This window comes from Aulostomus chinensis, chromosome 22 (assembly GCF_037954235.1).
Source record: "Aulostomus chinensis isolate RoL2024-O1b breed Wild chromosome 22, RoL_Achi_v1.0, whole genome shotgun sequence".
NCBI classification, from domain to species: Eukaryota; Metazoa; Chordata; class Actinopteri; order Syngnathiformes; family Aulostomidae; genus Aulostomus; species Aulostomus chinensis.
In genome coordinates this window covers 3,608,180-3,634,245 of record NC_141341.1, presented here as the reverse complement: position 1 = coordinate 3,634,245, position 26,066 = coordinate 3,608,180, and the positions used below count along the sequence as shown (strand labels likewise).

The 26,066-nt window shown below is 45.6% G+C and overlaps 1 protein-coding gene across 2 annotated transcripts in view; it reads right to left on the bottom strand.

The window, feature by feature from the left end:
* The window catches only part of rnf19b (ring finger protein 19B), a 37,906-nt gene extending 11,880 nt beyond the window's left edge, over positions 1-26,026 (bottom strand). The window contains exons 1-3 of one of the 2 annotated variants that reach the window (XM_086192407.1): positions 25,902-26,026; positions 24,415-25,767; positions 7,461-8,746 (exon numbers count right to left, since the gene is read on the bottom strand). In XM_086192407.1, the coding sequence (XP_086048533.1) occupies positions 7,461-8,122 (662 nt within the window). In that variant the 5' untranslated portion in view covers positions 8,123-8,746; positions 24,415-25,767; positions 25,902-26,026. Of the gene's footprint in view, positions 1-7,460; positions 8,747-14,001; positions 14,383-24,414; positions 25,768-25,901 lie in introns of those variants that run through there. The other variant, XM_086192408.1, reaches the window with a different exon arrangement.
* Between the last annotated feature and the right edge of the window lie 40 nt (positions 26,027-26,066).

The following is a 26,066-nucleotide window of genomic DNA, read 5'->3' as shown; positions in this document are numbered from 1 at the left end:
CATGACACAACTGAGCGAAGCAGCAGCGAATTCCGTCTCAGCCTGCAAGAGCTGAAGACCTCCAGTGAGCGCATGACACAAGCTGAAAGCTCTTTGTGAACTGGAAGGAGGGAGATAATCTGATCAATTGAAGAATCACTTCGTAACAACATTGAGAGGGACGAGTTCAATCAATATGGATTTCACAAACAGAAAGAGGGTCGACGGTGGCGAGGCTACTGAATACAGCCGGGGCGGAGTATTCATAGGCTGCAGACGTTAAAAAGCAAAACATTATTTGTGCTAAATTCTCAGTGCGTTGTGGAAGGAGAAATGTAGTGCAACCAGGCATTTTTGGTAACTGCGTCAAATCACTGCGCCCAGTCAGGAAAGTAGTTCCGGCTATGCGTCTAATTCTGACAGTGAAACGTCTCATTAATTCAAGTGTTATAGCACACCTTGTTCACGTCCCCAGTTATATTCATGCAAGCAAATACATACAGTGCATTGGATGCCTTTTGATGAAGGTATGCTAACACTTCCCGCCCAATGTCAGCCACTGTGCTAAGCTAACTAGCAGTAAGCTAGTGTCTGTGGTCCTCAGCTCCCTAATGCAGCACAGAAGCGTTGTCTATCTTCTTGTCTGCCTTGGGGGAGGACAGGAAGTGCATTTCTCCTAAATTCGGCCTTTTATGTCAACCAAACTCCATTGGTATTTGATGAGTTTTAAGATGCCTGTTTTAATGGGACTCACTCACTCTTTGGAGGAGCCAAAAACTAACAGAACTGAATGCACTGACACTCCTCTCTATTACCTCCCTGAATAATTCTCATTTCAACTTTAGCAAACTATTTTTTTTCTGTGCATTGATGTTCAGCTGGTACAGTTTTTAGCAAATAACGGTAAAAAAAAATAGCAACAACTACGCAACAATAATCAGGAAGGAAAATTAAAGACAGAGAGACTAAGACATAAGAGGCTGTCAATCACTGGACAATTCACAATAGAGGCCTGTCAAGAAACATGGCGGCCAAACTAAGTGGGAGAAAACATGCTGGGGGAGTGATAACAAAAGCACGCAGGGATTTGGCCATTTTTTAATCCTGACAAAACAAAAACAAAGCCAGTTTTAGTCAGATGTTCGCTATTAAAAGGAGAAAAGAGGGTGGGAGAGACGATAACATGACAAACTTCTAATTGTTTTGGCAGGACTCCAACAAGGCGGCGTCAGCACATCCCTCATTACCAGCTAAACAAATGCTTTGACAGGCCAAGACGGAATACATTAGCAAATATCAGGAGACAAGAGTCCGCCGTCTCGGGACAAGATGAGACAAGAAGTGGCATTCCGGCAGAGAGACGTCACCCTTCGTCTGCCAGCATTTAAATCACTTCAGTCCCACAAAGAGCAAAGATAAGGGGATTTTTTTTTTTTTTAAAAAAGAAAAAGAAAAAGAAAAAAACATTTGCAAGGTTTCAACAGTCAGTAAGTGACTCAGCAGTTAAAGAGCTACAAATCTTCGATTCAAGTGAGGAATACAGGGATTGCATTTTTCTGCATCATCAGCTTCGCCCAAACAAAACAGCACAGTGTCAACTGACTACAGAACAAGCTCACCAAAATAAAAAGGAAAAGAAGAAGAAGTCCTATTTTAAAACTCACTTTAACTACCATGTTTTAGTCCAACTGTTTATACTTTGTATTTTCAGGGAGTTGAGCCACAGACGTGTGTGTGTATATCCTCCTTAAAGCAGAGGAGAGATGGCATGTTTGTGCTCGTCTTGTTGCGGTAGAGAGAGCAGGTTGCCACGAGAGCGTTTTCCCAGGAGAACATCCTCCGTCAGCTCTGTTTCATGATTGGTGGATTTCGGTGCAGCACTGAGAGCAATTTGGACTGACATTTGCTGGATGGCAGAGGCGCGCGTGCGCACGCACACACACACACACACACACACACACACACACACACACACACACACACACAAACAGACAAATAGAAAGGGACATGGATTTGCTGGGAAAACAACGTAGAGCAGGTAAATGCAGGATGACGGAGGAGATGGCGGTGAGGTTTAGAAGTGCTGACACGTTGCGTGTTGGGAGCAAACGTGCATCAGAGTGTTAAAGGCTTCACTGTGAGACACCTGGGAATCCTGCTGAGCCTACATATGTGACACCTCAACACACACACACACACACACACACACACACACACACACACACACACACACACACACACACACTGATGCGTGCTAATAGCCTGCTGTATTTAACATCAGCATGTCTCATGAAACACACATCAGTCAAAATAAACATTCAGAACAATGTCACATTAGCGCTGAGTCCACTTAGCACGTACTGATCTGCTTAATTAAGTCCCAACTCGTGTTACCCTTGGCAACGCTCCCTCTATGTTGCATCCATAGTTGCCATAGCAACTGACAGACAGAGGAGACGGCAGAGGGCCACTCGTTGTTCGCACTCGATACTGAGGCACGCCAGTCATACAGGCCGAGACCTTGGTGTCTGGGCGAGGGGGTCAGAGGGGGATAGCATCTCTGACGCTAAGGAGGAACCAGATGCTGCGTTCTACTGAGTTATTTTTATTTACTGATAGACACTGACAGAGAAGGGACCGCCGTGTTCTGTTTCAGCTGCTGATATTTATTCATCGGACTTGGTTATGTGAGCTTTTCTAATGCTTATCGGGTTTTGTGTTTTTCTATTTAAAGGTTTTTTGGTTTTTTTTGTCAAACTCCGGCTGTATAGGGGAAGGACACGTCACCTCGCGTTTGACAGATAGGTGAGGAATTATCTTCTTGGTGTTTTGTTTTTTTAAATCTCCGTGGCTGATTTCTCCTCAGCAGACCTGTCGCTGCACCTGCTCGCGCCCAGTTACTCCAGCATCGACTTTCAGTACCATGGAAAAACAAGAGCCGTCACACCTCGGCATCGCTTCTTCTGACCTGCCTGAGGGACGAGACAGTGTTTGAAAACACAACATGAAGCTTTATTCTCCATTTTATGGTTAGAATCACATTTGTCTTTGCTTCCCTGAATCTCATTTAGGCCACCTGGTGCTGCAAAATCCCTGATTTACCGTAAACTTCCCACAAGCACCACTGTTTATCTATGACAACCGTCTCAGAGGACATTATTGTTGCATAAGTAGTCAGCCTTCGCTTTTTAATTAAACCTCCTCTGATCCAGCGTTTATGTACGACTGTTGTGTTTCTACGTGTCCCTTCCTGTAATCAAGCTGTCTACTGGGGTTCTATCAAAAAAAAAAAAAGAAGAAGAAGATAAGATACAAAACAAGGTCACATTTACATAACTTTCCCACCCCGCGGGCTAGAAGGCTGCACACACAAACACACACCGGCGCAACCCGATGATTCTCAGCTGTAAAACTCTTCAACCACGATGAGATTTTAGGAAATTCACACCTATTAGGGTGTGGAAGTTTTGTCTCCGGCGTCCGAAGCCGCAACTCCCAGGTGTGAGTTTGTGTGTTCAGAGCGGTTTCTCCGTCTCCGGTCAAGGCTGTTTGTTGTGAATAATAATGCAGACACAGTCAACTCGTCTCATTTAAAGAGGGGTGAGTCACTGCTGATGTCAGGCAGTGCATCATCCCGGTAAGTATGTAGGTCAGCATGCGGCCTCTCCTCCTATGATACCACTGACGCACATTAACACTTACGCTTATTTCTAACAGAAAATTGTGCTGAAAAGTGGCCTCTTTGTTCTTACGCTAACCTTCCAGACAGTCGTAAAACGACTAATTGCAACCTTAAGGTTGTTACCACCATTTCCTCCACCATGTTGCTCTAAAAAGCCCTTGGTATGATAACGCAGAACACTCAGAGAGTAAAGAAAATAAAAATTAATTTGCTGCGGGAGACGGGAGGTTTAGGTGGGAAACAAAGCCTTATTAATCAGGCCAGTAGTGTTAACATACACACTATCAATTAAAAGGCTGTCTCTTTTGGAAGACAATTATATGTTCACTTTGCTGCTTAGCAGCAAAAACAGCTGGAAGTTTACGGAGGTCTGGCACTTAGGAGGCAGGACCAAGCCTGGTGAAACTTAGAGACTCCTCACTTATAACAGAGCTGACAAGGCGTGCATGTAAAAAGCAGCGAGGTTTGTCTTGGTGATTCGTGCTCCCCTGCAGGTGAACCCTAAGGTTCTGGTGCCCTCTCTGTCTTTTCTCTAGCGACATCGTCAGGTCGACATGTCCAGTTGCACACAGGAAATCGTAAAATGGAATATTCACATGAGCCGCTTGTTCAGACGTTAAATAAAGTCACGCAACGGGATGCTGAGAGACACTTCCTGGTTCCCTTCTGATGAAAGTATCAGCGGGGTTATTTTTTTTCGAAGCCTGCAAACATTCCCTGCCGTTCCCTCAAGAAAAAACAAAAGTTTTTGTCAAGCTTCTAATCTTACTCAAAGGTTTGCCGTTGCCAAAAAAACCTGTTAATAAATAATAACGAACAATAGAGGTGATCTTAAAAGTTTTTTCCCAACATTGTCTTTCCTGACACGATTCTGCCCCCTGAGTCTGCGTGCAGGCCCCTCCGTCGCCACTCCTGTGTAAAAACGATGGCTAAATTCTGTTGTCATCACAGCTTGATCTGTTTGGTGTGATTTAGGCAGTTGTAAGAGCCGCACAATTCCATAATCATGCTGTGCAACAACGTCGCCACATACACAAATGCAGAGTTTTACCTCTCGGCAAAGAAGCTCTCATCATCTGAGGACTTGAACGTAAGGTTGCATTTACTGATATGAAAATACGACGCCCCCTCGCTTAAAATCTACAGATTTGTTCGTTCACCGACTGTTTGGGCCACAAAGCCTGCATGGATGTGATACGATGAACGATGACAGTTGCCTAACCTGGCTCAGGCCATACAGCCTGGATATCAGCATACATCCGTTTCATCATCTACTGGGGCAGTCGCCCTACAGACCACAGCCTTGACACTGGACCAGTTTATTGGTGGGATTTAACACCGTCAAATATTATCACATGGATGATACAGCCAGTTCCGCCTGAAAGTTGTTATATAATTTCTCTTCTTCAAAAGCAGGTGCCAGTGGAGGCACAGAGCAACTGCCTGTGGGCAACAAGCACTGATATCCTGCATTAAAAATGATTTAGAGAAGAGGAGTCCAGGTTGAGGGCTGATAAACGATGATGCATCAGAACGGAGCTTAGACTCGGAGACACGCCGCGGTAGCGCCAACTCCGTACAAAATCTGGACTGAGAGTGTCGGCAACCGGAGCTCTTCTTGGTGTAGGAGACGTTTGACCTCTTATCCAAGGTCTCGACTGACCGAGTGACCTGGATGACCGACAGCCTTCACAATCTACTGATTCTGCTTGTCTTTCCACAAATCAAAGCTTGCAGTCATACAGAAACACAGGTGATCTGTGTGAAGACATGAACAACGGCCTTCCCCTGCGACAACTTCTGTATTACTGAGCAAAACCACAACAAAAAAGCTTTCACTTCTACCGGCCTTCCCCCGCTTTCTCTCTCTCTCTCTCTCTCTCTCACACACACACACACACACACACACACACACACACACACACACACAAACAAACAAACACAAACACAGTGAATCACTTTCAAACGCCTCTCATTTGTTCCAGAAACCAAACCAGAGCTCATCTACCTCCAGCCCGACCGGCTCTCAGCCCCCTAACCTAGTTGCGTTTTCTCTCCTCCACTTTAAATATTCAACTTCCTCAGCTCGTCTTTATCTCACAGATCCGGTCAGCGCTGGTTCCTCTTGATGTTCACACTGACAAGCGTCGATTTCACTGCTCATTTCAAATGTCACACGTTACAAAAGAAGCGGTGAGGAAATCACCAAAGAGTAACTGAGCCCAGATGATGATTTAAAAGAGGACGACACAGAATGAGAAAAAGGGCAAACAAGACAACGGGAAAAAACCCATTTTATGAGAGATCTAAGAGCACAAGTTCCCTTTTACCCTGCAAACAGCAACAAATACTTTCTCTTTTAAAAACACTGAAATGAGCTAATGCTTTGTTTTAGTCAGTTAAAGCCAGATGTTGGCGTTTTAATTTGCATCTGTCCAACTGTAATAAGAATAAGTCCTTCTACAGAAAAGAAATGACGTCAAGCAAAATTCCCTGCGTGCGATTCAGCACCTGCCACGGATGAGAAAGCCTGCCGGGCTCTGCAACATTTTCACTTTTCGTTTCACTGCTACAACGATTCTCCAATTTCTCACCGTGTTCCTCTCTGTTTGTATTAATTGCACCTGGTGAATTCCCAACAGGAAGAAAACACGGAGAGCAAGTTGTTTGTTAGCTCCGATCACCGTTGGAATCCGCCGGAACATGCCACAGGAAGACAGAGACAAAACAAAGCTGAAACTGGTGAACCGACCGGGGAGCAGATCCCAGACCACAACCTTGAATGCTAAACTCGACCCGACTCGCTGAACAAGAAGCGAAACTCGACATTGGTGGAAGTATTTCTCTTTTGACTGTATGAAAATACTACAAACATGCTGGGGAGAGCAAAACCGAGTGATTGGAAGAAGTCGAGTTGAATCTGGGATGAGCGCCGTCACAGTTTTATGCTCCACCTTACGAATCATCTGTTGCTTTAGAAAACTAACACATACTGACAGTGAAAGCAATCCTTGGTTACAGTGAACACAGAGAAGCGCAACAAATGAAACTTGTGACACCTGGTTGAGGGTAAATGAAATTGAAACGAAAAACGCTGATGGAGAGATGCTAAAAGCAATACTTTGTCCAAAAAAGTGTGTTTGTGCCTTGAAAGCACTCACAAGTATTTGTGTGTCTTGAACTCTCAAAGGCACGTCTTTGCCTCTGCATCTCTTCTTGGAGACTCCAGAATGCAGAAAGAGCCAGCCATGTACAGCATAATCAGCTTTAAGCTAACAGTGACCAACCACAGCCGTATCAAAGTGTTTCTGAATCCCTAAACATCCAGACAGAAATAAAACACCCGTGAGAGTTCGTTAACAGACGTTTTTACTGCTGTTAGCCACCAAATCCCATTAGCTTCAAGCTAAATATACATGGCTGGCTCTTCCGGCGTTCTTAAGCCACGAAGAGGTGAAGCAGGAAGGGAAAAAAAAATGTCTTTGTGAGCTTTAAGCGTGTTTGTGAGAACTTGACAGGCAAAATACAAATTTTGGATGAGGTATCGCTCGAAGACTTCGCCCAAACCCCACGTCTGCCGTTATTCGCTATGTCAAATGAATCTGCCTCAAAATTCAACAGGTTCTTGGTTGCTACGCCCCTCCACCAAGTTTTGGGAAAACCAGCCTTGTAATTTTTACGTAATCCTGCTGCCAGACAGACAAACAGCACCAATCACATGAGCTCAGAGACGCAGGTGACAAACACAGTCAATAACATAGAAAAGAACCCAAACAAAGACGACTGAACATTCTCTTACCCGCAGTCCGGCGCCGGGCACCATCTGCAGTCTGGATCGGAGGCAAGGCACCGCCGCAGCAGGAACTCCTCATACTTGTCCAGCAGGGCCGCGTCATCCAGGATGTCTGCCACCTGCCTCGGGGCCAGTCGCTCGGCACACTCGGGGCAGCTGAGCTGGACTCGGCTCTCCGTGATTTCAATGCGGAGGTACTGGCGCAGGCAGCAGAGGCAGGAACGGTGGCTGCACCCGAGCAGCTCCGGGAGCTGGTCGGCGGGCTGGCGCACCAGGCACAGGGGACACTCAAGGAGGTTGGCCTCCCCAGATAAAGGGGGTCCACCCAGGGACGGCTGGCTGGAGGAGAGCGGCTTCGTGGGGGTGCTGTAGGCTGCTTCCTGCGGGGCTGTGGCAGTCGTGGTGGCGGCAGTGGTGGGTGTAGCAGAGGACGGGGCGGGTGCTGAGCTGATGGCAGGCGGGAGAAGCTGTTGTTGTGTTTGATGGTGGTGAGTTAAAGGTGTGGCGGCCCCTCCTTTTGGCCCCCTGGTGCTTCGGGAGCCCCGTTTACTGTGGAAGAGGCTGTGGAAGGAGATGCGGCCCTGGCGTTTGCCCGCTGCACGGCACTTTGGGTTGGGGACGCCGCTCACAGAGGAGTGAGGCGACTCAGAGTCCTTTTCTGATCCCATTTTCCCAGAAGAGACTAACAAGGTGGGTTATTGTCCCCTGATCCACGTTAATGTATCTCAGAGACACTCAACTACACACACACACACACACACGCACACACACACACAAGGGAGGATCTGTCTTGTGGTGAAAGCTGAAGTGGAATGCAGATCTATGAAGACTCCAGGAAAAACTAACTTGTCTTACTCTTTTCCCTCCTTTTATGAGAAGCCGAACGTTATCAGCAAAGACAGGCTGATAACAGCAAGAGGCAAAAAAACAGAAAATGAAAGGAACCGTTGAAGAATCTCTCCTTCTCTCAAACTTGGCAGTCAAACGGTTCCACAAGAACAAAACATAGCACGTCTCTCATGTCCCAGGCAGATGTCGAGGTCAAACTTTAGTGGGATTCTCTGTCAAACACAAAGATGAGGGTCTATTTTCAATGAATGACTCCTTGCTCAAAGTAGAGAAGGTAAAAAAAAAAAAACAAAAACAAATACAGGAGGAGGAAAAAAATCCACAAGCCTCAGTCTGAATGTTGGAATAATTCCTCCGTTTGGACTGAATTCCCCTCTGAGGCTCTTCTTTGCTTGCCTTCCTCTCGCTCTTGTTGAGTGCCGGTCTCGCTGAATCTGTCTTTTCTGTCAGGAAGAAGAGAGCAGGAAGTCAGCACAAAGAGCATGCTCAGTATGACACACACCTCCCGTCCTCTCTCTCTCCCTCTCTCGCCCTCTCGCTGCTTCACTCTCCTCCTGATCAGTGATTCATTTGACCCTGAACTGATGATCTTTCTGGGCTAATTGCTTTTACACACACGCTCACACACACACACACACGCTCACACACACACACACACACACACACACACACACACCTAAAAGGGAAACATTACGCTGTTAAAACATTTAGAGGTTAAATATTACAAGTCAGATGAAGATGCATTTGGGAAAGCAGCAATTCAGGACGACATCATCCACCAGTTGGACCAGTCACATATTCATGTGAAACCAGTCTCTCTATCTCTCCATCACGCTGAGCACCGCAAGCTCTTCCTCTACCTCACACTGCGCTGCTAGTGCCGTTACCATGGTGACACTCACTATGAGCGAGGCAAACAGCGACCCACTCTGTGACTCTGGCACTTATGCGCGCGCGCACACACACACACACACACACACACACACACGCATGCACATACAAACACACACGTATGCCCAGATTACGGGGTTGTTTTTTCCCCCAGTGTATATAGAAATATACACACAATAAAACACGCAGAGTATCACAAAAGAAACACGATCACACCCATGACGAGCACAAGCTGAACATCAACGAATAACACAAAAGAATGGACACACACACACACAAGCATGTAATCTCTGTGTGTGAGACAATGAAAAATAAACTAAAACATAAACAACACTGTGTGACCTATAAATGAACACACAGGCTGAAAATCATCAGCCACACACACACACCCACAGGTGATGATGGATAATTACCTCACACACACTCACCTACAGGTAAATAAATCACTCACACACACACACACACACACACACACACGTAAATACACACTCCCAGCATTCACAAACAACCATTAAATATTCCCAATAAGAAATACAAAAACATGATACAAAAACTTAAAAAAAAAAACAGCAGTGATTCATTTGACCCTGAACTAATGATCTTTCTGAGCTAATTGCTTTTACACACACGCACACACACACACACACACAATCATTACATCCAGTGTCAACCACTACAATTACAGGAGTGGACGTGACACTCAGCTGCTCCAACATGTTATTCAGTCACGTGTTGTGTTTTTCTTCTTCATGTGTTTCTGCTGTCTTAGACGCCATCGAAACGCCTCGACGAGGTGTTGCAATGCGTGGCCCTCGCTGAGATAAGCAAGCTTCTGAAAAGTCGCTGAGAAACAAAGAGATAAGAGACAGAAGCTGAATGCCAGATGAAGTTATAGATAATAACATCGACGCAAACGGGATCACGAAGATGCACAGACGTTTTCTGGCCGGGAAATGACTGACTGACCTCACATATCTGATTATGACCAGTGAGACACACACACACACACACACACACACACACCAAGGCGACTGCTGACCCAGTAACTGTCAGATGAATAAAGGGATTGTTTGGGAGTAGGACTTGATTGACCAATCAGCAACAGGAAGTACCAGAGACATCCACTGAGTGCTGCTGTTTTTTGTTTTTTTTAAAGAATGACAACTGCACAATAATATCTTTTATTTTATTTTTTTTTACCACTTTTATAACCACAGGAGGCTTTAAAGATCTCTAACTTGACAGCAGTTGTGTCCAAAACAACATGGTAGACAGAAACATTAATTAATGTAATTAATTAATTACTGTAATCTGGTTTAATCCATCCATGGAATTGCTTTTGTTAGCCATCGGTCGCCCTTAGATCCATGCTAAATGTACGTGGCTGGCTCTTTCTGCAGTCTGGAGTCATAAAGAAGTAGCACAGGAGGGGAGGACATCTTTGTGAGCTCAAGACAACTATTTGAAAGTACTTCAAAGGCAAAAAAAAATCCCCTTTTAGGTGAAGAACATGGAGAACCACGTCGGAACAAAACTGACCTGCTCTGTTAAAGTTCTGGTCTCCTATTGAAGTTCACCCTCCCTCATTTTGTGTTTCTCCTCCTCAGATTTCCTCATCTGACTAGGATTGTGATTACCTGACAATGACCTGATACCTCTGCAAACGCCAAACCTGCATGTCGCGCCTTTCAGCCCGACGTTAGCATGCTAACATAAGATGCATGCTAATTGAAATCCATTTGAGTCCCGAGAGGATTTAAATGTTTATATTCATGGATGCAGCTCGTGTCCTCGCAGACTTTTAATCTCAGTCTGATTATTCACCCTCAACAAGATGGAGGAGACAGTTGTGACGCTCCAACAGGAAGTAGGCGTGGTGCTAGCTGCCTGCTACGCTCAGGATGCTCCGGCATACATGAGATCCTTACATCACCGCCATGAGCCGCAACAAAGAGGAGATTTCCAAGTATGTTTATCATCTACCAGACAAATATCTCTCTCTCTATATATATTCTTACATTCTCACACAAAAATGTTCACTCACAAACACACACACACACACACACACACACACTGGGACAAAACAAACATATTGGTCACCATGGCACCCAGTCACATCTTCTCGAGGTCAAACAGGGTCTGCAATTGCATGTGTGTATAAAAAAGCCCACAGCTCCTAAATATACCCTCGCACCAGCTGAGTGTGTAATGGCCCTCTACTCTAGAGGGCCACGGACAAACAGACACACACACACACACACACACACACACACACACACACACACACGGCGGCCAGATATGAGGCTCAAAGCTTTTTGTGCTGAGATCGGAATTTTGATTCCAACAGCAAAACAAATTTGGACTGGTAGATACTACTACCGACTAAATTTTCAGGAACGTGAACACAAACAACTCACCGTACGCAGGCAGCGACTGCTTTTTTTCTTTTCAAATTTACAGTGATAAGAGTGTAAAGGACAGAGCTCGGAAGCGTCAGGCTCTGAAGGTCCACCTTGGCGGAGGTTTGTGCCCCCCGAAGGCTTTCTAACTGCAGCATTAATAACGAATGAGTCCTATTCGAGCCAGTTAATATCAGTGGATAGCATCTAGCTGATGTTTCCCTTCAGTGTTCTCATTGATTTTTATTGTTTTATGATTGCAAAGCCATTTGCAGTTGCTGCTTTCATGTAATCAAATGTATCAGAACGAACTGCAGCGCTGACGTGGACCACTTAGTCAAGCAGTCAGCACGGACTTCCATTTCATATCCGTATTTGTTTAAAGGCCTTTTACACGTTCCCACGGGGAAGAAAAGCACAGAGGACTCAAAACTGGAATTTGAGGAATAAATATCACACGTGTTCCACGTATGTGTCGCTGCGTGTCACCTGACGGCCTTCAGATGCTTCGACACATGTGATTGGTTCTTTCCCTGCCGGTTCTACATCTCTGAAGGTGCTCACATGCTGTGAAATGTGCACTGCACAATGATGCTGACACTTTAATATAAATACATCTTATGAGAGCTTCTCCGTGTGTGTGTGTGTGTGTGTGTGTGTGTGTGTGTGTGTGTGTACACTGTGCTTATGCTGTCATTTGGCAGATGGGCCTGAACAGCCTGAGAACTTGACAATCTGGACTTGATTTGTTATCAACACGCTCACACACACACTTTGTTCCACACTTGTCCTCCTACTCCACTGCTGCTCGATTCGGCAAGCGTGCACACACACACACACACACACACACACACACACACACACACACACAAAACCCACTTGATGCTTATATTGCATTGACAAAAGATTTTTATTCCTTCTATCCTTTCTCTTGTATCAGTGGCTCAGATTCTTTCTCTTCTTCTCTGTTTGAATCTTTCCTTCTACCTTGTTTTCTACCTCAAACCTTCATCCTGACGGAAGCTGGATTCAACCTGCCGCTCACAAACGCGCTCATGAGCCTGTGTGTGTGTGTCATTTCTGACGACAGTCATAACAACACAGACCAAGAATAAACTGTCGCTCAATGCTTGATAGCAGCTTCCTCCAGCCAGGCAAAGCCACCGCCGCACGCCGTCACTGAGGCGGATTCCCATGATGCAGAGATAATCTGGAGTCATAACACCAGTTCTCACATTCAAGCCTCCTGCTGATTTTCATCTGGTCCAACTGTGCAGGTGGATGCAATTAACTGCAATTAACAAGCTGCTCGGATGGAAAACAACAACAGCACTCGGAGCTCTCCGAGGCAGAGACACGCTGCTTTGAAGGTTGAGATTCTTCCGGTTGACCGTGTCGCTCAGGCGATCCATCTGCTCAACACTTCCACTCTTTAAAACAATGAAAAGCAAAAACTGCTCGTGGAATACGCTGAAGCCTTTCATGCTCCAGGACCGGGGTTCATCCTGATGTAGGTGACCTCTGACCTGTCTCTGAGTCATGAGGCCAAACGTTCCACCGGATCATCGTTTAGTCAAGAGACTCCAAATGTAGAATAAATGGTTGAAATATAGACTTCAATATGAAGTCTCTAAGAACCTTTGAGCTCAGCTTTTTGACTTTGCCATTTTCGTGTTTAACTCATTGTTTCGGCTCGGCTGGGGGTAAGGAGACGTAACACGAGGAGATCCTGGTGCACTTAGCGGGCAGTTTTTATTCCCAAATGCCACAGGGTACAGGGAACGCGGGCATGCAGGGCCACAACGAAAACGGGAAACCACAAGAAAGGAAAACAACTCCACGGGAGCGACCACACCACACAGGGCAAACGAAAGGAAAACAACGACCACGTAACTTTACCAAAGGATCACACAGATCACGTGAAGTTACTTTCTGAGATGAACTCAATTGTCTATTGGAGCCACGCTAGGGACGACGTCCACCGCCGTGCAGAGTCGCCCCCGGCGTCTGGCCCCGCTCTCTATTTAAGTCCTCCCGGATGCCACTGGCTGACGGGCTTGGCCGCGGAGGAGGCCAATCAGGGCGCAGGGCTGGCTCAGGGGGCCGGCAGAAGCAGGTGAGGGAGAAGGAGGACTGCGCAGGGACGTCACAGGGCGCCGTCCGTAACACTCATAAAAATACACACGTAAGAAATTGCATGTAGAAAACTTGACCTTCTTTCTTAAAGAGAACAAACATTCAAAATTACATTTAAAAAACAGTTTATTTAATCTGCCTCGTGCAGGCGCCGGCTGAAAATATCAAATATATCAAAATATCGACCCAATTAACTCATCATTAGCTCTAAGAACTAGCAGCTGATTCTCAGTACAGATTTGCAGGAATTCGTACACAAGCCACTTCCGTACCTGTCACTTCTACGCCGGGATGATGTTTTATGGAGAGTCGACACTCCGTGTAAACTCCGAGGAATGACGGAGCCGCCGCTCTCACAATCACAAGTCAGTGCACCACCAACATGATCTCGAGGCTCGTGGTAGGAGTTGCATAATGTAGCTTTTCAAGGAAACTCTGAGTCTAAATATAACCTCAAGGACGGAGGAAACATCTGGACGGACCAGTTACAGGCAATCATCACAAGGGCCAAGCCGTCTTTTGCCTGCCTGTCTGTTTATACACTGAAAATCTGAAACCAAGGGTGAAACTATCAAAACAGCGCCGATGAAGCTTGGTTTCAAATGAATTATCAGACAAGAGTTCAGGACTGCAGACTGGCTGTTCTGTGGTAAACTACAGTAAGACTCGTCCGTCACTTCAGGGTCCACAGGTCTCTCCAGATCCTTCCAGGTCCCTCCAGATGCTTCCAGGTCCCTCCAGGTCTCTCCAGATGCTTCCAGGTCCCTCCAGACGCTTCCAGGTCCCTCCAGATCCTTCCAGGTCCCTCCAGATCTCTCTAGATCCTTCCAGGTCCCTCAAGATCTGTCCAGGTCTCCCCAGGTCCCTCCAGATCTGTCCAGGTCTCCCCAGATCCTTCCAGATCTCTCCAGATCCTTCAGGTCCCTCCAGATCCTTCCAGGTCTCTCCAGATCCTTCCAGGTCCCTCCAGATCTCTCCAGGTCCCTCTAGGTCTCCCCAGATCATTCCAGGTCCCTCCAGGTCTCTCCAGATCCTGCCAGGTCCCTCCAGATACTTCAGGTCTCTCCAGGTCCCTCCAGATCTCTCCAGATCCTTCCAGGTCTCTCCAGGTCCCTCCTCACTGGTTGCTTCTTCTTACTTGCTGTCTATCATGAGAGGTCTCTGGTGTTCAGACTGGATCTTAGATAAATTCTGTGGAATCAGGACGTGAATGTTTGGCTATTTTCAGTCAGACTGAAGGACTCACATGCTGTGTCCCAAATCGCGTATTTAAAATGTTCAACTTGAGTGTACCAAGCATTCGATGTACTCAGCCACGCAGTGCGCGAGTTCCAGGGGTGCAGTGCTGTCCCAAATCACACACCGCCGCGTGGCGCACTCACCAGACATGATGAGGCGATGGCCTCTTCTTCTACGCCGATTTGTGACCAGCTAGCACCGCATCAGCATCAGCTAATTACCGCCACCTTTTGCCTGCACTCGTTTGTTGATGTTTGAAGCAGTAAAACAGCAAAATGAACGGTCATCGTGCATCGTTACGCCACAGTCGGCGCCGACAGCGCGATGTCCTCCTTCTATTGGCTGAAGGTCAACGGTATGTAGAGTTTATTTGCGGGATCTCTTTAGCCAAACATTTTGGTGACAAGTCATTTTACTTTGTCAAACCCGTGTCCACACAAAATTTCAAACTTGTCCTCGTTATTTAATGTAAAGACGACTCCATACAAGTCAGCGTCGACCGACTCTCACACAGCTGTCCGCCGCCATTTTTATCGATGCAAAGAGTGCGGCGAATGTCTACAGTCGCAAACTCAAAATCTTGACCGATTAGAGGACGTCATCCGGGTACTTTTGCACACATGATTTTCACATACTACCCATACTTTTTTCCTTTTGAGTTGCGTACACTCCAGATTTGAAGTATGGGATTTGGGACACACCAATAGAAAATGTTGCTTGTGTCTTTGGATGCAAAAAAAAACCCCCAAAATTATATCTCTACTCATGAGTAAAAGAAGACACGCTTCAAGAAAAAAAATGACTAAATGACAGAATAAATACCTGCTTCAACAATCAACCATGAAATATGATGAAAGAGGAAGAATCATTTAAGTTGAATAAATAAGACGGATAAGTGCTAACAGACTGAGCAAGCGTAGGCTCTGGCAGATCATTCCACGTTAGAAAGACAGTGATGAAGAAAGAGTCTCTCTCTCTCTCTCTCTCTCTCTCTCTCTCTCTCTCTCACACACACACTTGATGCAAGCGGTAGAGGCGTCAGAGTGATCGTCTGTGTGCTACAGGTGTGCTGCTGTGAAGGCTCAGAGCGATTATGCAACAAGATGAATCCTTGCCAGCCTCGACACGTCTGCACAGGGTTTACACACACACACACACACACACACACACACACACACACACACACACTACAGTAAAGATGTTCGCTTGTGAACATCCTCACCCATCTTCACAGTTTCACACTGAGGTAAGCGAAGTAAGAAGTGCAAACATGCAGAATAATTGTTCTGCTGCTCAACATATTCGCCCGACAACGCCACGAAATATTCCGACTTTTGCTCTGTTCCAATTTTGTTTCAGCCTCCTGTTCTTGTGTGATCAGTGGCAGGGGCCAGTGAGGCAGGATGGCCCTTAAACTGACTAGCGTGCGTCATGTTGTGACATCGTTTCATGAGAAAATGAATCTTATTTTGTAAATTTAAACTTTACTTTAAAACAATGGGGGGGGGGTGATTTTAAAAGATTTGTCTTCCAAACGCAGCTGCATTCAAGAGCATCAGTTAAAGCTCGTAAAATCCAATTCTCTTGCGATGGTTTCGGCACAGTGGTGCGGTGGTCAGCACTGTCCAGCTCGGGGTCTTTCTGGGTGAGTCTCCATGTTCTCCCTGTTCCTGCGTGGGTTCTCTCTGGTACTCCAGCTTCCTCCACAGTCCAGAGACATCAAGAGGGACCAGGTTAATCCAGACTCTAAATTGACCGTAGGTGTGGCTGGGAGAGCCAATGGTTGTCTGTCTCTATGTGTTGGCCCTGCCATGGACTGGTGACCCTTAATAGGATAATCGGTAGAATATTGATGGATGGATAGATTGATGGTTTCAGCATAGACACGCAAAGATCTAGAGATCCAGCAGACAGCTCAGCTCACCGCATTAGCCTGTTTGTGAGGAAACCGGCTAATTGGTTTGTTGGCTGGGTGGTGCCATGGGTGGGGGGAGGGGGCAGACCGTCTCTGGACAGAACAGGTGTTCACCTTCTCAGCCACAAGCTAATAACACATTAGGCGTGTGAGTGTGTTTGGGGTAGAGCTAATTTGGGACGAGCAGCTAATGGGCCCTGGGGTAATAAAGTAGCCTCTTGCTACTTGGTCCTGCTGGGAAATAGAACATGTGTCTGTGTAGCGCTGCCATTTCTGTGGCAAATTAATGAATAAGTCACGTGTGGATATCAAAAAAGAAAACTGTGACAGCGACATGACACCAGTTAGAAAAAGGCGACAATAAATTAGCGACTGAGGCTAATATCGTCTGAAAAATCTTCTGTATCCCAAACAAACGAATTGCAACCCTGATCGATACACAAGTGTGATTTATTTCCTCATGATTCAATGTGATGTGAGTTTATCGTTACGAATTAATAGTAAATGTACTCATAAAACGGAAACTGTACAGTAACAAAAAAAAAAAAAAAATCAGCACAAACAGAATCTGCAGTACTTTCATAGTCCAACAGGGGGCTGCGCGCACACACACACACACTTTATAAAATACGGGAAAAGATTTTCAGAAGAAAAGTTTTAAAACAGAGGCGATCTACAGACACAAGCAAAACTCCCGTGTTCGTTTTGACTAACATACACTTAATAAACGTCAAATGGACTTTTCTTCAGTTTTCCGTGTCGGCACGTCAAACCTGCAGTTCACGCGCAGGTTTAGAGGAGCAGCTGCAACTCCATAAGAGTTTTGTTTTATTGCACTTTCCCAATGGCACTAAAGCAGGCACAGTTCAGTTGCCAGGCAAAGCCCCTGTACGCCCCCCCCCCCCCCCCCTTACACACACACACACGGCAGGGCTTTTAATGAACCATAAAGATCACCTGAGCAGACTGCACATCGACATGATCAGTGGCATAATGTTCATGAAGAGGTGAGGTCAAGTCAAACGTCCTGGAGGACCCCGGTTTCTTTGAGAGGAGCAAGACACGAGTCAACACACACACACACACAAACACATACACAAACACACACACACACACACACACTAGTCAACACACACAAGTCAAGGCTGCTGCCAGGGAACAGAGAGGCCGACTGATTAGCTCCAACCAGTGATAAACGTGGTTACAATGACACAGCACGTTTCTTCCCACACTGCTGCTTTCCCACGGGCACAAGTTAGAGATGGTTTTGATTCAGTTCTTCAAAAAGGTTCGGCCCCGATCCGTCACCGGGGACCTGCTCTGATCCGGTCATGTGACCGAGGTGAGTGGAGATGGAAGGATTCTATCACCTTGATTTAGGCTCGTCTGGTTTCAGAAAGTGACATTTTACTGTAGCAGCACGCATCAGCAGATACTCAGAAAAGAAGAGTTACTCAACTCTTCATCATATGACTGTCGCCCCTCATACTTCCCGCTAAATGTTGGTCTTCCAAGTGAGAAAACCCATATTTAACGTATTCCGTGTTTGTTGACACGGCTGTGGGCAACAATGTGCCCAGCAGTGATGGCGAAATACGACTGGACATGTACAGCATCACTAGAAATGTGTGTCCTTCAAAATAAAAGCACGGGATAGGAAATTCTAAAAATCCACACCAAGTGAACCACACAAAATGACTCGCCTATGGGTCCAGCCCCACCAGTTGAGAACCACCAAAACAGATCTCCACAGTTCTTAGAATTCATCCTGAGAACGACCGTGACGAGTTTCAAAGTCATAAGATCATCAACATCATCAAGTTCAATCATCTACGGATCATGAGTGTGTGTGTGTGTGTGTGTGTGTGTGTGTGTTTTTCCTGCCCCTGACCACTCATCTAGTTTGACCAAACACAAACTCATTTCTCGTGTATGCAACTTTGCAGGCAAATCTCTCAGCCTTTTCTCAGAAAAGCCTGGAAACTGGATTTGTAAGAATTCCCAGGAAAGAAGAAGAATGCTCCAAATGTAAATAGTGAACGCTATCGTCTGCAGTCCACACGACAGCACGAAACAAGTATGACAAGTAAAAGCAGCCACAAGCACACAAGTTAATTCACCCTCACATGTGACATAAACCCCATTCCCACAGGCAGCCTTTCCCAGAAATGTTCCATCGTTCCAAAATAACTGGAAAATCTGCACCGACAATTTCCCACCTGTGGATGATTTTTTTATCCGACATATCCTGTAGTGCCTCAGTCTCATGCGCCCGCTTCTTTTTGTCTAATTTGTCTCAACTTCTGTCCAGTTCAGCCTCTGATGCTCTTGATGCTCTGTAAATGTCCCTCGTAAACCTTTTTTTTTTCCCCTCAGGACTGTTAAAACAGAGGACAAATTACGAGTAAACAAACACAAGATGGAAATGTTCTGGAATACAGCTGCATGCAAGAACATTCCCGATGTTGCTAGTGGCGCCTGGAAAGAATTGCCAGTAAATTACTGGGAGCTGTGTGCGAAAGAGGCTGGACAAAAGCTGGATCCAAACAAAAGCCTTCGAAGAGCCGAAAAACTGGCAGGAATTAAAATCAAATGAGCAAAAAAAATTCTCACAAAAAGACACCCTTCCAGATCTTTAAAGCGATTTAGAACACGACAATTAAAAATCAAATTTTTATAGCCAGTTCATTGTGCACTCGAGCGAGCGTTTCACACGGGAATCTTTGTGGCTGCAGGTAAATCACAAAGACCATCAGCGTCGAGCTACACCTTCTCAATCAGAAGAAATACCCTGAAAGTCCCAGATACATCCAAAGAAGTATTACTGCATCACTTTCAGTAACACTTAAGAGTGAGCCAGAAGTCAAACAGCCTGAGGAGAGCAACTGTCACACACAATGTATATTGTTTACTGTCGATATTTCAAATATCTACAAGAAACGCTTTGTGAGGAGAAGAACCACCCACGTGAAAATGTGCAGGCTGGCTGTTATTTTGCAAGCAAAGAGAGCAGATTTTGGCTCCTGCAAGTGGGCGAGATGATAGCGATATCATGATGGAAGACGCTCTTCATTGTGGGAAACAGTGCTGACAACCAATCCTCTGTGTGTGTGTGTGTGTGTGTGTGTGTGTGTGTGTGTGTACAAGAAAATCATCCAAACATCTGGAATATTTTGATCGCTCTGAGAATTATGCTTCCTTGAATCAATTAACTACAAAAGAATATTAATAAATGTGTGTGTGTGTGTGTGTGTGTGTGTGTGTGTGTGTGTGTGTGAGATCTGTGATGATGTTTACACCCCCTTTCTTCAGTGTAAATGGACCTCATAATTAGCCTACTGCTTCTAATCTCTCTATCCCTCTTTACTGCTGGCCTTAAAATCGTGCTAACGTTCGCTAACGCCCTGTCTCCGGCCTGTTTACTGAGCAGTCATCCCCCGGTTAAATGGCCCCAGAGAAGCAGCTCTGATCTGCATTAATGGGAACACTTAACTCGAGTGAACACGTTCATTTGCTGGCTGTTTCGACGCGCAACGGCACACGTCTTTCAGTCTGTGCTGAGCTGAGACCGAAGTAGAAGCTCTAATGTAGTAACCACCCAACCACAGTCGCTGCTTCCATGCTGATTTCTATTAAAACTGTTTATTTACTGGTGCGTGACCCTGTTGAGTTAAGATTTAGTCATTATTGCTTATTCCACCTTTCAGCTTGAGTATTTTTTTAAGTCAGAAAAGGCAAAAAAAAGAGAGACTTAATTAATGCTGTTATTTAGTTACGCACGATGCTACATGTGTGTGAATGAAGATTTATCATTTTTGACAGTCTTAAATGGATAAATCCAGACAAAAACAGTAGGGGATGAATGTGTGTGTGTGGTTTTCAACCACCCAGGGAAACGTCAACATACGAATTTCACATGGAAGTCAAGACTTGTTTGGTGGAAGCATTTAATGATTGACTAAAGCTTGAACTTCAAGAAGCTTCTCACGTCACAAAAAAAAGCCCCCAAAAAAGATGAAGGTGGATATTTAACAATTCTTTAATCAAACAATTTTTAAAACAGCCAATGAGAAGACTTACGGACCAACACATGATGGGAAAAACCAGTGCACTAGCATGGACCTCCCTATACGATATGCATCACAATATGATAAAAATCATATTACGGAATTATCAAGATACGATATGTACACGATACGATATGTACACGATACGATATATATATATATCACGATACAATATTGTCAAAATATGTATCACGCTACGATATTATCACAATACGATATATTTCACAATACTATATGTATCGCAATACTATATGTATCACGATAGGATATAACAATACGATATATTTCACAATACAATATCACAACACGATATCATCACAATAGGATATGTATCACAATAGGATATTATCACAATATGATATATATTTCACGATACAATATGTATCAAAATATGATATGTATCATGATACGATATATTTCACAAAATGATATATTTCACAATATAATATCACAACGTGGTATCATCACAATACGATATGTATCACAATATATTGTGCTACGATATAATAATGATAGACTCGACATCATTCACTGAAGATTTCAGAGAAAATACAACTTGCTGTGCAGTGCCTGGGCACTTTAATTATACATATGTAGCATTATGTTGACGAAATTAAGTCAGAATGATTTAATTGAGAATTTTTCATTCCAAAATATTGGAACTAGGCCCCGACCGATACATGGAGAACTGCAACGTAATAAAGGGCAAATAACTCAGAAGTTCCACGATGAAACAGGGCTGAACATACAGGGGTCAGGGTAGTATTTCATCTTGATACATTTTTGATACGATGTAGATATTAGGGATTGTACTATCAATGTAGCACTTTTTTTTTTTAAAGTGATGTACTGCTGTGTAGATTTTTCTGCACAGCCCTGAGGAAAACACAGTGGGAGGCTGATGTGTACACAAGTGGAGAATTAGAGCACTTTCTCTCTTTACTGACAAGCAAACACCTCCTTCTCTGCTCTCACTTTCCCACACAGAGCGGGCGATAGAGAGAGAGAGAGAGAGTCCTGAGTGATGCCCTGGAAGGTGGAGGTAGTGAGAATCAGGCTGGGAGCTTCTATAATTAGGAGAGTTCAAGAGCCATACTGCTGAGTTGTTGAATGTTTAATGTCAGGCCTGCAGGCTCTACCATCGCAAAGAGCAAACCTCTGAGCCCCTTTACACCTCCTCTTAACACACACACACACACACACACACACACACTCTCTCCCACTCAGTCATGCACCAGCTGAGGCCTGACCGATAAGGTGAGGCAGCCGCCAACAGTAGTAAACTGGAAGGTTTCATTTTTTTTTTTCCTTTTTCTTTTTTTTTTGGCGGAGAGGAAACAGCAGCACAATACACGGGCGGACACCACAGCACGTCTGACAACCGAGCGCGTAATCGTGTGCAACTGGAGACACGTCACGATGCAGGAACACAAACCTCCTGTGGGTGAGGTAATGGTCAAACATATCTCATGTGAGAAAACAAGTGGCGTACAACACACACACCCACCCACCCACACACACACACACACACACACACACGGACCCTGAAAACATCAAAACTGGTCACATCCTGGATAGCGCAGGCTGGTGGGAATGACGTCAGCAGAGAGCTGATCCAGATCGGGATATTTTAAAGCAAAATTAAGAAATGATAGAAATTGTAATCTTTTTGGTAAAAAAAAAAAAAAAAAACCAAAAAGTAACAATCCTGACCACCATGAAATACTACTACTACTACTACTGCGATATTTACAGACATCAGTAAGCTCATAAAATGGCTGAGCTCATATGAAAGCTCGTGAATCACAGATTTACTGTTGGTTGCTCATCGCTGACGATGATGGAGGAGGAGACTCGACCACCGGACTGGTACCAGTATAGATGTATTTTTTTTTAACAAAACTGGCCAGTGCCTGCTGATACTGACCAGTTTAACCAAAGACAGCGGAGCTTAATAAGGAGCTGCAGGGTCCTGAGATCAAGGCATGGACCTGGATTCTCACCGGTACCAGTCGCCTCAGCACCAGTACCAGATTGAATCCGGTCAAACGATAGCTGTGTTCACTGAGAGAGGATTATTGGTTAGTTTGAATAAAAACATCGGGATTATTTTCAGTTTCATGCAGATACCATGCAGATACCTCCAAGGAGGGTTTTTTTTTGGTTAATGTATATGAGATTAACACGCTAACACACACACACACACACACACATACGCCGCTGCTGACAATCAAACAGACCATCAACCCACTGCAGTAAAACACAACATCCCACAGTCATGACCTGTACATACTTCTACATACACATAAGCCTTTATCTTTGTATTTTTCACAGGTGTTTCATTTAAATGTGCGCCTTTTAATCCAGGAGGTCTCTGCAAGATTTCGTTACGTCGTCATGGCATTAAAGACTCTTGATTCTTCTTCTTGGATTAGAACTTTGCCAACGCTGAGCTTGGTTTGATACGGATCTGGTCTGATGGTTAGACACAACCATTCTGACCGCTGATGAGCTCCAGCGCGAGGGTTCATGCCATGGGAGCAGACTGGGAGGTCAGAGGGGGCAGCACGAGTTGGGTGGGGTTCACCGCATCTCCAGATGCCCTCAAGTTAGTTCGTCACAGAGTAGAGAGCCGGGGTCAGTCAGGACATGCCGCACCTCACCGCGCGTCTCCTTACGTCCACCCACCTCACAGCGACCCAAGCTCAGTTATTTACCCTGGCTGTTCGCTTCAGTCTGAATTGACCTGAGGAGCCGTGTTGAACTCACCTTCTGCTGATTTCCTATCAGGATGTAAAAACTACTCCCACAGGCAGTGGGTGCCATGCCATCATCTCACAGTCAAGAACGTCTCCATTTTTAGAAATACAAGCTGACTTGTTTTTAATGTGAATATTTCATCTGTGATACACACCTGCCCCCCCTCCCCCCTCCCACACACACACACACACCACCACCACCACCCCACCCTGAGCTGCAGGCCCCCCCCATCACATCAGTCCTCAAACAGCATACTGGTGCTCCCGGGCTCCAGGAAGCTGTGTTTGTGTGTGTCTTCTCGGGGTGATACAGCACGTCCTCACCCAGAGCAGAGCCGGGGAGGGGCAGGGCAGCTTGGAATGTTTTAAAGGGAAAGCCGGGGTGGTGTTTCAAGTCAGCCCGGAGGACTTGGACAATGACTGCAGGACGGTTTGTTTGTACGGTTTGTGATCATTTCCAGACACGCAGGAGCAGCAGCGGCTCTCTGACCCAGCAGCTTCCCTCCCTGCAGCTTTTATGACTGGAATGAGAATTTGGGTGGTTTGGGTCTGACTGCCGCCGTCGCCCCCCCCCCCTTCCTGGCTCAGGTGTTGGTGGATTAATTAGACACACACACACACACACAAAATAAAAAAACGAGCTGAATTGCGATGAACTCCGTGAACCGCCCTGTTCTGAACAACCGCGGAGAGACGCACACTTACCGCGTTTCTTCGACAGGAGAGGCTGGGAGCGATGCGCATTCAGCGGCCACCTCTCTCGTTCGCTCGCTCGCTCCCTCTCCGCCGATGCTGCTTCGCTCTTAACCGAGGATGTCGAACCGGCTCCGGTGTTTTCCGCTACCGAGCCCGCCTCTCTAATCTCGGAACTCCTGGCAGCTGACGGCGGCCTCTAAACCTGGTGCGCTCCGAGGAGCGCAGCGCTGAAACTCCGCGTAATCTCCGCAGCTCGCTCCCTGCTCTGCCGTCCCCTGACGTCATGGAGGAATGCCCCGGGTGGTGACGTCACGCCGTCGACAATACGGAAAACCCCGCCCTCGTGAAGGTGCTGGCTTCAGGTCAGGTTAATGAGTAGGTGAGAAGGAACCTGGCTGAGAACCACAGAAACCTGCTAAAGACCCAAGAACGGAGTCATTGATATATAGACCAGCTCAGAAGGGGGGCACTCAGGTCCACATCAGCCGGTTAGAGGTAATATAGACCAGCACAGGAAGGGGGCATTCTAGTCCGGATGAGCAAGTTAGAGGTTATACAGCACACCTCAGAAGGGGGGCACTCAGGTCCCCATCAACCAGCCTCAAATTCAATTCCAAATTAAGACTAAGATTATAGAAAATTTGCATGCTGGAATAACTGGTTCGCGCCAGGCAGGAAACTCAGTCCACCAAAAACCCTTGTCAGGCTTCAAGTTAGAATTTTTAACAAAAACTAGTAAGTTCTGTTAATGGCTACACTTGGATGGACCTGAATTTATGAAGATATTTACCATAATTTTTACAAAACTTTTGGAATTTATTTTTTCAACAATCTCTCCACGCCAGGAAATGCTCATCAAAATCCACTTCCTGCCCCCCACCCCGACCCCTGTTCATAGACGTCCTCGTCAAGCGTGTTAAAAACGTTGAAAAAATCCAAACTTGATTTAGATTCTTGAAGAAGTTAAATTCAAAAATACTTCAAATAGAAGTCGGGCTCATCCGGTTGGATTGGAAACATTTCCCTGTCTTTTCCACATCTGGTGACCAGAAATTCTCTTACATGTCTATTAACACACGGCAACTACACAATTATCCACGTCGGAATTTACCGGTGTAAATGTAACTTTAACTCGTACCACGTCCACGCCAACAGGCATCCGGGACTTATTTTGCAAAAACTTTTCACAGCCTGGAATTTGCCGTCTTCAGACTCTCGGTTCCTCACGAGTCCTGGTTAAAGGCTGGAGAAGGTTTCTTTTCTTTGTGCAGCGAATGAAGATTTCAGCCATTTTTTTCCCAATCCCGAACAAAGACGGAAGGCGGGAAACGACGCTTTCCTCCTCTGCCGGGAAAGAACGGACTGAAAGAGAGAAGCAAGAGAGAGAAGAAAGAGAGAGCGACTCAAGCAGCCGCTTGTGTGCACTGAGGTTTTCGTATCTCATGTTACAGAAAGAGCAACAGTGGCTTTCCGGGTTTAAAAAAAAAAAAAAATACAATCAATGCGCAGCAAACAGCAGGTTTGACACCAAGAAGATGAGAAGAGAAGCTTCTCAAGGGTCACACTGGGTGAATGACTCAGGGTTTCTGTTTCTTAGCAAACCAGAAGCCCGTCTGTCACCAGCAGTACCACAGGAGACCTGATCCGGCTGGTTGCCCTGT